At 35.2% G+C, this 14,291-nt stretch overlaps 1 protein-coding gene across 1 annotated transcript; it reads right to left on the reverse strand.

Annotated features, from left to right (window-relative positions):
* On the reverse strand, window positions 8,056–9,784 carry LOC104771539 (probable indole-3-pyruvate monooxygenase YUCCA5). Its single transcript, XM_010496074.2, has one exon. It carries the CDS (start codon window positions 9,683–9,685, stop codon window positions 8,411–8,413), a length of 1,275 nt encoding a protein of 424 aa, XP_010494376.1. The 5' UTR covers window positions 9,686–9,784; the 3' UTR covers window positions 8,056–8,410.

The following is a 14,291-nucleotide window of genomic DNA, read 5'->3' on the forward strand; positions in this document are numbered from 1 at the left end:
TAGCCAACGAGGAGTGGCATGACATGTTTAGTAACTCTTTAATGGAATATCTTCCGATGGTTGCATCGGATCACAAACCGGTTTTAGCTTCTCTGGATGATAAAGTACGACACGGTAAGAGTGTGTTCCGGTTTCACAGACGATGGTTGGACAAAGAGGGTTTGCTTGGAGCTATTGCTTTCGGTTGGGCGTCCGCAGCAGGTTCTGTTTCGGGCAATGTGTTTGAAAAGATTGTTTCTTGTTGTGCAGCGATTTCAAGGTGAAGGAAGGAGAAAAAGCCCTATGGGCGAGAAACAAGAGTTTAAGACAAGATTGGCGGCGGCTCAAGCAAATGATGCAACTACCATTGAGGAGATTGCGGCTTTGACTTGGAGCTTTAGGGAAGCATATTGGGATGAGGAGATTTATTGGTATCAGAAGAGCAGGAGCCGGTGGATGAAGCTGGGTGACCATAACACTAGCTATTTCAACGCCAGACAAAGCAACGACAGGCAAAAAACAGGATAATTGGTCTCCATTGTGGTATCTTATTTTGAGGGTTTATTAACATCGTCTGATCCTTCAGGGTTTTTTGTGGCTCTCAGTGAGGTCCGTTCAGTGATTACAGCGGATACAAATGAGTTCTTGACTCAAGAGGTTACTGAAAAGGAGGTTAAGGAGGTGTTGTTTATGATGCATCCAGATAAGGCTCCAGGTCCAGATGGGATGACTGCCTTGTTTTATCAAAAGGCGTGAGGGACTGTTAAGGTGGATTTGGTCCTTTTGGTAAATTCATTTTTATAGGATGGGGTTTTTGATAAGCGGTTAAATATGACAAATATATGTCTTATTCCTAAGGTGGATAAACCAACAAGGATGACAGAGTTGAGACCCATTAGTCTGTGTAATGTTGGGTATAAGATTATTTCAAAGGTTTTGTGCCAGAGGTTGCGCACCTTTTTGCCTTCTCTGGTTTCGGAGACGCAGTCGGCCTTTCTAGATGGCTGTTTGATCTCTGATAACATTTTGATTGCTCAAGAAATGTTTCACGGGCTACGGACTAACCCTTCATGTAAAGGAAAGTTTATGGCTATCAAAACAGATATGAGTAAAGCATATGATCGGGTGGAGTGGCCTTTCATTGAACATTTATTGCGAAAGTTCGGTTTCTGTGAGAAATGGATCACTTGGGTTATGTGGTGTGTCTCGTCGGTTCGCTACAAAGTCTTACTTAATGGACAACCACATGGTTCCATTGTTCCCCAACTGGGCCTTTGTCAAGGGGATCCTTTGTCACCTTATCTCTTTATCCTATGCACAGAGGTACTTATTGCTAATTTTTGGAAGGTGGAGGAGGCTAAGCTTATGACAGGGATTAGACTGTCGACGGCATGTCCGACAATCTTCCATTTGTTGTTTGCGGATGACAGTCTTTTTTTCTGTCGAGCTTTGAAGGATCATGTGAGGTTATCCTAGGGATCCTTAAGCAATATGAGCGGGTTTCGGATCAGCAGGTTAATTTTTAGAAATCATCAATTCAATTTGGTCATACGGTAGATGCCACCCTTCACGAGGAGCTCAAAGGGGTCCTTGGGATCACGACTCTGGGTGGTATGAGTTCATACTTAGGCATTCCAGAGAGTTTTGGCGGGTCTAAAACGAAAATCTTTTCTTTTATCCAGGACAGATTAAAAGCGCGAGCTGGCGGATGGCCAACTCGGCTTTTATCTAAGGGTGGGAAAGAGATGATGATAAAGTTGGTGGCAACAGTTGTTCCTACTTTCGTGATGTCATGCTTTCGGCTTCCGAAAACAGTCACGAGAAAGTTAAATAGTGCGATTTCTAATTTTTGGTGGAGCTAATCGGGGGAGTCGCGGGGGTTACATTGGGTAGCATGGGATAGATTGTGTCTCAGCAAGCTGGATGGGGGGGTTGGGGTTTTGTTGTTTAGACGACTGTAATACAGCGTTGCTGGCTAAGCAACTGTGGCGGTTAATTACAGTACCAGATTCTTTATTTGCTCGGGTCTTTAAAGGTCGCTATTATAGGCATTCAGATCCTTTTGATCCAATCAAGTCTTACTCACCATCATATGGTTGGCGGAGTATGGTTTCTGCTCGCTCTCTAGTTCATAAAGGACTCATTAAATGGGTAGGATCCGGTGATTGGATTTCAGTCTGGAATGATCCCTGGATTCCCGCTCAATCCCCGAGACCAGCATTAAGCAATGGGTTGGTTTTAGACCCTACGCTCCGAGTTAAATCCTTCGTTGAGTGGAATACCAATTCCTGGAACATAGCTCAGCTTACGGCCACTTTTGTGCCGGAAGATGTCGCCATAATTTTGGCCTTACCTATAGGTTGGCCGGATTCGCCAGACTTGTTGGGCTGGCATTTCATAAAGACGGGTAAATATACTGTCAAGTCTAGGTACAATATCTTACAACAACAGAAGGTGCCTGTCTCAGGTGGGAAAGTGATTGGTCCTCATATTACACAATGACTGGCTTTTGTTTGGAATATTAGGTGTCCGCCTAAGATCCGACATTTTCTGTGGCATGTTCTTACCGGTTGTGTGGCAGTTTCCACTAATCTTCGAAGGCGCGGGTTGGTTTGTGACACTCAGTGTGCGCTTTGTGGGGTTCAAGAGGAGACCATTAATCATGTTCTGTTTGAATGTTCCCCGGCAAGGCAGGTGTGGGCCTTATCTTAGTTTCTGACACGCCCAAGGTTTTTCCCTTCGGAGTCGATCTACACGAATATGGATTTTCTTTTTTGGCTTTTCTCGGAGACACCTACTCCAGAGGTTTACCCATGGCTATTGTGGTATCTCTGGAAGGCCTGGAATGATACATTTTTTGATAACCTGGATTCAAACCCAGAAGTGATTCTGCAGATAGCTGTGGATGAGTCCAAGGCTTGGATTTTGGCAAAATTAGAGGATGTGGCTGAATCTGCACCCTCGGTCCCAAGGATTTCCCCTGGAGGTGGTAGTGTTTGTTTGAGGGTTAGGTCTCAGACAAGTTTTTTATGTTATGTTGATGGCTCTTGGAAAGCGACAGATCCATATGCCGGCCGAGGTTGGTTTTGTTCTCCTCCTTTGGGAGGGGTTCCCACTATGGGAGCAGTCAATCTCCGTCGCAGTCTTTCCCCGCTTCATGCAGAGGTTGAAGCTCTTGTTTGGACGATGCATTGTATGATTGGGGCGGATAATCATGATGTTGTTTTCTTTACCGATTGCTCCGATTTAGTGAAGATGGTGTCTTCACCTACAGAATGGCCGGCTTTCACGACTTATTTGGAGGACATCCAGGAAGAAAAAGAAGAATTTGCATCCTTCTCGTTGATCTTAGTTCCTCGCTCGCAGAATGGTAAAGCAGATAATTTGGCACGACGAGTTCGTTCCGAAACACAGCTTATTACCTATGTAAATGATGTTCCGTCTCATTGGTTTTAAGTCAATCTTGTATATTGCTGTCAAAAAAAAAAAAAAACCTAAATCCAAAAACTCCGATCTGAATCAGTTTTGATTACTATAGTTAAATCTGATCAGATTTTGATTTTGGAATAGGCTGAGGTTAATAGAAACCCGATGTATATCCGCTAAATTAAAACAAACTATTAATAATTTTTTGCTTAGATCAGAAAAATTGGATCCATATACAAACCAACAGTATCAAACTTATATATGATTCAATTACACTTTGGGTTACCAATAAAATTTGTAAATCAATCCGAAATTAAATATTTCTGCCTGATCTAATCAAAAAAAACATCTACATCTCAGTCAGATTCTAAACATCCCAATATACTCCAATCCTGTTAAAAAAAAAATAATAATAATATTATTTCGTTACCTGAAAATAATTGAGATAAATTAAATTATGGTCAGAAAGGTTAAAAAAAACTTGTGTGAGAACATAAAAGTGAAACCAGAAAAGTGAGAATAATTGTAATCATTGTATGCTTATTTAGGCATGAAAAATTTTAAATTTTGAATGTTTACAGTATAACGTTAATGGAACAATAATTATAAACCCATGCTTTCATGATTTACAGTCCTGTAATAGATTTTATTACTTTTGTAACTTTTGTTTTTGGGTAGGGAGAAAAAAAAGTCGCTATTATCTTCTGATGGGGTACGAATTTATTTGATAGGGTTCAGAGTTTAGAGAAATCATTAACTCGAAGGAGCAAAATGGAATTTAAATTTCTTGGCCTACCGCATAGAGTAACTATCCTGTCTACGAATAATTATAACAACTTGCCTAAAAAGGACTACAACATTTCCATATTAATAAATTTTATCATTTTTATACAAAAAGTAATATCTGTAAAATACCAAATACTACTTTCAATCATTGTAGCCTTTTTGCCAAAGTCCATGGCTTTGCAATCTGAAAAAGCCTAAGGAACACTATCAATCTCTAATGCCAATACTATTACTCTATTAGTTTGTTTTTATGTTGTTTAAGTGTTTGGTTTAAGTAAAGGAAAAAATGAAATAAAAAATGAAACCCTCTATACATGTAACGATGTTGGTTTGAGTGTTTTCTGAATTATGGCAAAGACTTTAATGTCCGAGATAAGTTTTTTTTTTACCATGATCCGAGATAAGTTATCTGAATTATGTTTAGGCTCATGATTACGAGTAAAACTGAGGATTAAGTTAAGCTCCAAATTGTGGGTATGTCGTAGAATGTGCTGTTGTTTTCGTTTTAGCAAAAGCTTTATTTATAAAAAAATAAACCCACCACCCCCTCACGCATGATATGTTGTTTTTTTTTTTTGAAAAAGGCTCGCATGATATGTTGTTAGTTTTATATTTTTTAATTTTCAACTCTTGTAGCATAATAATACTAGTATAGTACTAGATGTTTTCGCCTATCATTCATGCCTCGGCAGCTAGTATACGTCACAATTTTATTCTGCCATGTATCATATGTTACAAATTACTTATATATTCTTTTTGTCAGCAAAACTATTTAATATTAAAACAATAGGAGTGATTAAAAGTAATATCAAAAGGTAGAATTCTCTTTGCTGGCACAAAGATTTGATGCTTATGTTGCTTTTGTATAATTGTAACTTAATTTGTAACTAATATTTGCTGGTTAACTTTCTAATCTTAGTATATTTTATAACGAAAACTAATTATACAAAACTGATTTCTACAAAAAAAAAATGAAATAGACATGATTAAAAGAAAAATTATAGTATATATATACAACTATTTAATGAAATTAGTATGAATTTGGTGAAGAGGGTTGCAGTGTAATTGAGAGTTCAGGACGTTTTATTGTTGTTTTTATTGGGTGTTAAAAGGTTACGATACTCTTATGTAGTTATTATGTTCACTTGTATCTCTTCAATTATTGACTTTATTTGTTGCTTCATTTGATCATTGACTTTATTATACGTTATCCAATCACATGTTTTTCTCCCCGGTGTGGCCGTACCAGAAACGTATAACGTTCATCTCCTTAACATGTTTTTAATTACTATGGTGACTTTGTACCAAAAGATTCAATTTTTTTTTGTCGTCCGTTGTTAAGTCATCATCTTTTCCATTTCTGTCGTCCGTAAAATTAACATCTTTAATTTTTTATATTATATGCAATTATGATGAATGAGTCTACAAATAACTTGACTAAGTAGTCTAAGTGCAACTCTCCCCGCAAAAAGGTATGTTATCTGCAATTTGAAACTTCTGAGTCATGGTGTTTAGTGAACCAATCAAATTTGATCATTCTGATGCATATTTATCTGCGTCATTGCTTACTAAGCTAAACAGTTGAATCTCGGAGTAATTTAGATAGAGGTGATTTTTCCTATGAAATAGGCTTTGCTGCATAATCGTGTTTTGTAGCTTGAACTTGGTAGTGAACTTGTCGAGATCCCTAAGACCCTAACAACCCAACGTTTCGTTATATAAATTTATTTTCGATATTTACTCGCTTATTTCATACAAATATTTTTCATTTTGCTTTTTTATTTTTCTTTCTTTTTCTTATAAGACTGGGTTAAGTAGCATCAATTTCTATGTGATTCGATTCTTAATCTTAAGTATTTGCATCTTTAGTTGTGTATTTGCAACTTTTGTGTGGTTTGAGCCTTTGAGATAATATATTTGTGTGAACAAATCTACACATATCGTCTATTCTTTCTGCTTGGCAATTACGTAATATTAGATGACGAAACTAGCAAAATTATATCTTCTTCTTCAATTGGTGAACTTGAACTTCTCAGTCAATTTCAGTTCCGTTTACTTTCTCTCTTTAATTCACTATTTTCTCTGTATTTTTCAAACATAGAAATCAGTTGTCTATAAACTTTTTCCATTCATACCTCTGAAAACATATACATACTTATAGCATAATTTCCTATTTGCAACACTCTCACACTAACACTCGAAAGCACTAGATTAACCACACTATACTAGGACTGATCATCACTAGCTTTTAGGCTAACATTAAAAGACTACTAACTCTCTCAACCACTCCAACAACTCACAAATTTAACTAAATTTAGTTCTACTTAGTACACACCAACATACTTCAACTAAAAACCCATCTGAAAACACTTATACTCTTGGGCCATAACCAAACCGGCAAGGCCCAAACTACTTTTTAATTCCAACACAAAACCTTTATTTTATTTGTTGACCTTTCTTCTTCGACTCTTCTTCTTTAGATTCCAAGTTTTCTTGTACGTCCCACTTTCTCCTTTTCCTTGGTCTTTGTTTCCTTCTCACAGATGTTGACATGTTTGTTTATCTTCTTCAGGGTCGATTGAAAATAAGTTGTTTATTGACAACCATCCGGATGGTTGGTGTGGCTTTTTGGGGATCCCCTATGTTGGTGTGGCTTTTTCTCCTAAAGAATTCTGCAATTTTTCACTAGTTTCTATTCAAACACCAAATTGATTTAAAACCCTAAATAGAATCTCAGATTATTCTTCAAATAATAATCTCATTAGTTAAGTAGTAGTGCTAGGTCTTACCCGAACATTCCTTTAATGCCAAGGAATAAACAATATCACCCATACTATAAAACATGACAAACTCCATGAAGTCCCAGGCGATTGTAAGAAAACTAATTAAACTTTTGTTTCAAAGGGATAAAATACACCACAATTATGGCAAAACGAAAACATAAATCAAAATCAAACAGATATGAGCTTAAAACCAAATTCGGTCAATAATATTGAAACCAAAAAGTGAAAGAAAAAAACCTAACTTTGTGAGAATAGTTTTTTTTTTCAATCAAATTAACAAACCCTACGTACTTCCACCAAAAAATTCATCTATCTTATGGTATAAGTATATGAACCCTACATAGTCATTACTTAAGATAGGATTCCATTATCACATTTACACCATCACGATCGACGAGATCGCTGACAACGAACAAGTTTCTTCAACTTAAACAAAAATTTACGAGCCATTGATTCTTGACGTTTTAGATCTGTATCAGGTTTGGGTTTGTTGAACTTGTAGCTCTGTAGATAGATGCAACGACGACGACGTTTGTAATCATCTTCTTGACTCGATATAAAGTCGGCACTCAGTTTCTCTGAAGTTACCTCTACATCACATGTTGACTTCTTCGGATTTCCTTCTCTATCCCAAACTTTTCCATAGATCCAATGCTCCATCGTCTTCTTCATCTTCTTCTCCTTAATAGTAAAAAGGTTTTGCAATACCAAAAGGGTTTGTGAAAACTTAGGGATTCGATCAATAGTGCATGGTGGTATTGGTAGGATAATCTAGCTAGTTATATAGAATCTATCCAATAGAATTTATCATATTAAATTTTATTACAACATTTATTTAAGGCTTTTAAATGGGCCAAAAATTGGGCCTCTGATATCTCGAAATTGGTCAAACTAAGGTCTTAAATTTTCTTTTCTATTCGTTCACTTACAATTCTGGTTGTACTTAGTTTGACCAATTTCGAGACAAAAACTCAAAAACAGAATGAAATTGTTTTGTTTCTCGATTTAATAAAATGAAATTGTTTGCCGTAATCTTTTTTCTTTTAAAGTGAGATAGACCTTATGAATGTAAAATTGTGAATCATTAATAAAGTACCCTTTATTATTATAACTTATAAAGTTATAAGTATCTTTTAGAAAACCATTACAAAGATAAAATTTGAAAAACAGAAGAGGAAAGAAAAATGAAATAATAATGAAGAGAAACGCCACGTCATCCTCGTTATACAAAACGCCCATACAGCCTTCAAAAAACGACACCGTTGGGTCTTCAGGAGAGGGCTCTCTTGTATCTGTATGTATGTATACTTTTGTTTACAAAAAAATGAAATAATAAATTGAACACTCTGTTTTTTTTTTTTCCTTTTTTTTTTTCTTCTTACCCCAACCCTTTAGAATAAAGTAAATGATGGTATAAGCCAGCCCTAACTTGAGGCCTAAGCAACTGAAATGCATCTGCGGTGACCCACTCGTGTTCTCATTTTCTGTCGTTTGGTCTCTTCTCTCCACACGTTTCCAATGTCTTGAGCGATGTTAACGGCGTCTGCTGATGCTCCGGCTAATCCTTTCCTTGTGAATCCGGCCGCGTAAAGTCCCGATTTCCCTTTCCATGCGTTTGGAAACGGCGATTTCGGGAACCCGTTTTTCGAAAACAGATCGTTTTCTTGGAGCCATGAAGGTACGTTGCTACGGTAACCCGTGGCGAGAACCACAGCGTCAAGATCTAATCTCTGACCGTTTACTAGCTCGACGTGGCTACGAGTAAACCGTCTGATTCCCGGGACGATTTCTACTTCGCCGGATTTGATTTTCTCCATAGCTCCAATGTCAAGAACTGGAGTCTTCCCAGTGACAACCTTGAGCTCCATTGGGCCCATCTTGGGTCTCTTTAGCCCATACTTTGTCAAGTTTCCCAAAATCAACCATGCGAGAATGAGTAGAATCTTGTCTACTAGCCATAGAGGGAACCACTTCATCAACATCATCGAGATTTCGAAACTTGATTTGCCAAGAACCTCTCTTGGTAACACGTGAACAGAGCTACGAACAACCATGGAGGCATTAGCATTGTGATTTGCGAGATCAAGTGAGACTTCCATGCCTGAGTTACCACATCCGACGACAAGAACACTCTTTCCTCTGTATTTCTCGCCGGATTTGTACTCACACGAGTGGATCACCTCGCCGTCGAACTCTGTTTTGAGCCCGTCGATCTCTGGAACAACTTTCTCCGCGTTTTCTCCCGTAGCCACCACTAGCCACCGACAGATGTATTCCATCTCCGACCCAGAGGAAGACGAGGATGATGTCTTGATGCGCCAGAGACCACTGGTCTCGTCGTACCTAGCGGACTGAACACACTCGTTGAACTGAGGAGTAATTTCGAATTTGTTTGCGTAGGACTCAAGGTAGTCGATGAACTGTCGTTTTGTTGGATATTCAGGGTAGTCTTCCGGGAAAGGCATTTTAGGTAATTGACAAACTTTCTTTGGTAAGTGAAGTTTGATTCTGTCGTAAGTACGTTTCTGCCATAGTGAAGCAATGCAATCTGCTCTCTCCAATACCACAAATGGAACATCTTGCTCGCGGAGGCAAGCGGCTGTGGCAAGACCCGATGGCCCGGCTCCGACAATAACCGGACCGTTAACCCAAATGCACCGTTTTCTGTCTGAGAAATCTTCACTTCCCATGAGCCTAAACATGTTCTCCATTTTTAGAAGGTGAATTTGAACAAATATTTTGTATGTAGTAAAAATAGAATAAGGTTTTGGGTGAGTTTGATCGAAGTATAGGTAGTGAAGTTTTTTTTTGTTTGGTTTGTTTGTAGATTGAGGAATGAGATGTTTTGGAATGTGTTTGGAGGAAGAAGTGGTGTGGGTCTGTTTATATAATGGACGAATTAAGAGGAAGCAGCATGTGAGCTTGTGATTTGCGCGTTCTAAGGTTAGTTATTAATCAATATAATAAACACAAAAGTTCTTCAATAAGTGTGTGTAATAATTTATATATAGGTTTCCCATTTAATCATATGCTTTCGCTAAAAATACGAAATAGTTTATATTATTTTCTTAACCTTTTTTTTTTTTCTTATATGGAATCATTCGATTCTTTGCTTCCAAAGCTTGTGATGGGACTTTGATTAGAGTATCTCATAATCATATGCCCGTTATATTACTATTAATTAGTTGGTGATAATATAATATAATTGCTTTATGGTATATATTGTGATTGTACTTACTGATAAATTTGCTTTGAATATATAGTTTTAAAATTTTAATGGTGTGAAAGGGGGTAATCAACTGGGCACAATGGACCAATCATAATGACATTTTATATCATTCAAATTCTTCTGATCATATATGGTCCAGTGATAATGATATACATCATCCGAATTCACCCATGAGCTTGTAGATATGGCTATGGAAAAATAAAACTGGATTGTGAAAACTACTTGTGATGTAGATACATAGACATAATTAATTTGTATTAGAGTTATTAGTTGCTAGGAAAACAGACTGAATTTACATAAATGAACAAAAGAATCAATTGATATTACTATTATGGTGTTCTTTTTGAGGATACTTTTGACGTTCAAGTCAGGCCTTTAAACAAACTAAGTATGGAGAACTAATCAAGATGATAAATTATCTTTTTTATTTTATTTTTTTCTCTCCGGTCTAATTCGTTTTCTTCACTTATGATTTAGTCGTTTTTCCATTTGAAACCAAATATTTTTACAAAAGTTAGTAATCGAGTTTGATAAAACAAAAAAATAGCGTGGCAATGCATGCTGACAAGTATGCAACCACGTGGATTAGATGGTGAGCCCAGGTGGGGGCTCAAATTTGCCCCACTTCAACTCGGCTGCCGACTCTACCTAACCAGGCAGTGTAACCATGTCAAAACCAATTTGCAAAAGCTTTTTGTTTTTTTTTTTTAGTATAATCAATTCGTTTTTTCATCTTCTTTTTGACAGCTAATACAATTCTTTTTTGGGTCAATTTATTGTAAATTTTTTATATATTTATTTCTGTAGAATTTTTTGTCCTTTATGATGTTGATCGCTTTATATATTACTTTCGATGAATGTTCCGTTACAAAGTTTTTTCTAGATTTATAAAATGAACTCTAAATGGAAAAGCTGATATTTATATTCCATAATTTTATATATTGGAACTTAGTAACGGAATATAAATATCAGCTTTTCCATTTAGAATTCATCGAAAGTAATTAATATATATATTTTCTTTTATTACAAAGATAATATATACAACGGACAATGTGACCCTTGTACATATATATTTTCTTTTCAAGTACATTTATATGTTTTAAAAGGTCTATAAGAATTCGTAATGTCGACTCTTGATCTATCGCGTTTTCTAGTACTTACTAAATATTGTACTACAAAATCACAACTGATCGTACTCACCAAGGAATCAAACAACCACACCAGTATCTTGTTTGCAATAGCTTTAAAACCCAAAGGTAACTTGCTGTAATAAAATCTTTTAAACTGCTAAGACCCTACTTGAGACACTTAAGCTTAGCCTTATATATTTGTTATTCTCCTTCATGCAACATAATATCATAACCTACCTATGACTATGAGTCCACATCAGCTTGCTAATAATACGTCATCCATCGCTCCATTCCAATTTATGAAGCACTACTACCCCCGCGGCTAGTATAAGTTCGTTTCTTCAATCTAAAATGCCTGTTTTAGAGATAGTTACAGTGTTTTGAGAAAATGATGTTTGTTTATTATCTCCTACAGATTGAGTTAAGTTTCTCATAGAACATTATTCACACCGAATCATAACACTCGACAAAATTGATTACCGAATCATTATATTTAGTAATGAATTTTTTTCTTCTTTTCTTCTGGCAATGATCGAATTGGGCAGTTAGATTAGATTGTAAGATCATTTTTTCATGTGGTAATTGATTATAACTACTGAAGCTAGATTAGAACGGATTTCATTAACTGGCCTTGGTTAAACTTTTCCACCGGCACTTAAATTTGGTTGGTGCCTTGGTGGCATATGTATACTTTTCATCACTATATTATTATATAATTAGACGTAAATCGAATAGTACAATATAAATCTTTTGCATTTTTAGTTTTAATTGAGGTTCAATGATCACTTCATTAGAAAGCTCCCTTTGTAGTTGTAGATATTACAAATAAAATACTTTTGTAATGATTACATTCTTACTTATTTATATATCAAATTATCTTTTAGGTGTAATAATGGAGAATTTTATACATGTTATCAAATTTAACAAAGAATGTATAGTTTTTGGCTCACATGGCTCCTTCCTTCCCACAAGCTGAGTATATCATTCATAAAATAAATAATAAAAATAATCGAAGAAAATCTTAACAATATCGTTATCATTTTCCCAGTTGATATATTTATCCTAAGAATAATTAAGAATCCCCCATAATTGCCGAATTTTGGTAGTTGAAAGAATCCAAAGAAATTGACCAAATTTGTGTCAACGGCCTCTTCGCATAGAGACATTAATGACGTATTTGACTAGTAGTGTACATAGAATGTGTATATACAAACAAATATGAGAAATATTAGTATATAAAAATATGCATTAAAAACAAGAGTTTTAAAAATTGTAATTGGTATACAATACTATTAGATAGACTAGCCAAATGAGTTTGGTTGCTTCCATACAAAGGGGAATTTAAGTCGTTTGCCAAAAAATCTGAGAAGTAATTTGGAGGTTTAAGATAAAGATATTAAAGTATTGATGATAAAGTCCATAAAACCAAAAACATTTCATATGCATAAAACTTAATTAATATGCATGTATGAATAATTGCTGATACATATATACGTGAGTAATATGACACATTAACAAGTAATATTAACAAAAACCAATAGAAATATGTATAATTCTATATATATATATATATATATATGTAATATGTTAAGTGTTATTATATGATTAGATTTATGTTAATTTATGCTAACACAACACAACTAAAGCGCAAGTGTTAATTTCCTGAAATAGTTAGTTAAATGAGGTAATTATGAACATATTAGAGTTTCTTTATTTCGTTTTTAATCGAGAGTTTCCCGACTCTCCCATTAGAGTAGTCAAATAATGCTTTGGTTAAGTTACCGGAATCGAAAAAAACAAATAGGTTTGTATACAGTAAATGTGAGTGAAAAGGTCGCTCTACTATTTTTTTTTTAAAACTGAAAAGCCAAATTTTCTTCTTGACTAAAGAAAACACCACCAACAACAAAAATATATTCAAAAATTCTAATCGTTTCATGATAATTTGAAAATGTATGATGAAAATTAAAATAAAAGTCTTAATTATTGAGAGAATCTAATTTATTTGGGTTCTCGAAATTTTATACGTGGCGTTTTCATCCATATGCATGCACATATATTTCCTCCACGTAGTCGTAATGTGCATGGAAAAAAAAAAGGTGGAATAAGTATAAAGCGTTATTAAGTTTTTGAATAAGGACATATTAATGGTTAGTCACTAATCTCTATCTATGAATGTCAAGAAAATTATATTAGGAGGGAATGCTACGCGTCAGGCACCTTCCTCAAAAATTGGTTTTTTGTTATCCAAAACAAAAACTTCTGCTGATAGATTTTAGGGATTTTGTGCATTCTTTACAAAACTTAAGTTGGACTAAACAATTTAGAAGAAGATCATGCATGTGCCATGATCTAGCTTAAATTTTTCTTAAACCATTACTCAGATTCCCTCAAGAAGAAAGTCAAACTTGTTCTTATTTTTTGTTTTCCTTTTGATAAATGTTTATTTCCTTTCGTTTTAGGCAAGCCAAATTTGTCTTTTACCGAGAATATTTTTTTTCTTCTTCTTCAATTTTTTTTTTTTTTTGAATGTAATGTTAAATTATATTCTAAAGAAGAACTTTGGTACAACTAGTGCTTCAGTTTTTTAATGTGGTCTAATTGAGAATACAAAAATCAGAATCTAGATCCTAGCCATATGAGTAATCCATCCTCGTAGCGCCGATCCCCCATGAGGGCAAATTATACTTGTTTCTACTGTGTATACATACACATGCAACATATATACAGATTGTAATTTGCTGTTGATGAAAGGCTTATATACACATAACTACTGGGACATAAAAAACATGCATACATAATACAGATTCACCTTTTATAGGTAGTGATGATCGATAAATTAGTGTATAGTACTGTGTAAAATTTTAAACTACATTATGAAATGACCGACTTTGAGTAAATATGGGAATTCGATATGATTCGATTCACATTTTAATTGGGGAGGGAATCATAATCTTT

The sequence above is a fragment of the Camelina sativa genome, chromosome 20, assembly GCF_000633955.1.
Source record: "Camelina sativa cultivar DH55 chromosome 20, Cs, whole genome shotgun sequence".
NCBI lineage: Eukaryota > Viridiplantae > Streptophyta > Magnoliopsida > Brassicales > Brassicaceae > Camelina > Camelina sativa.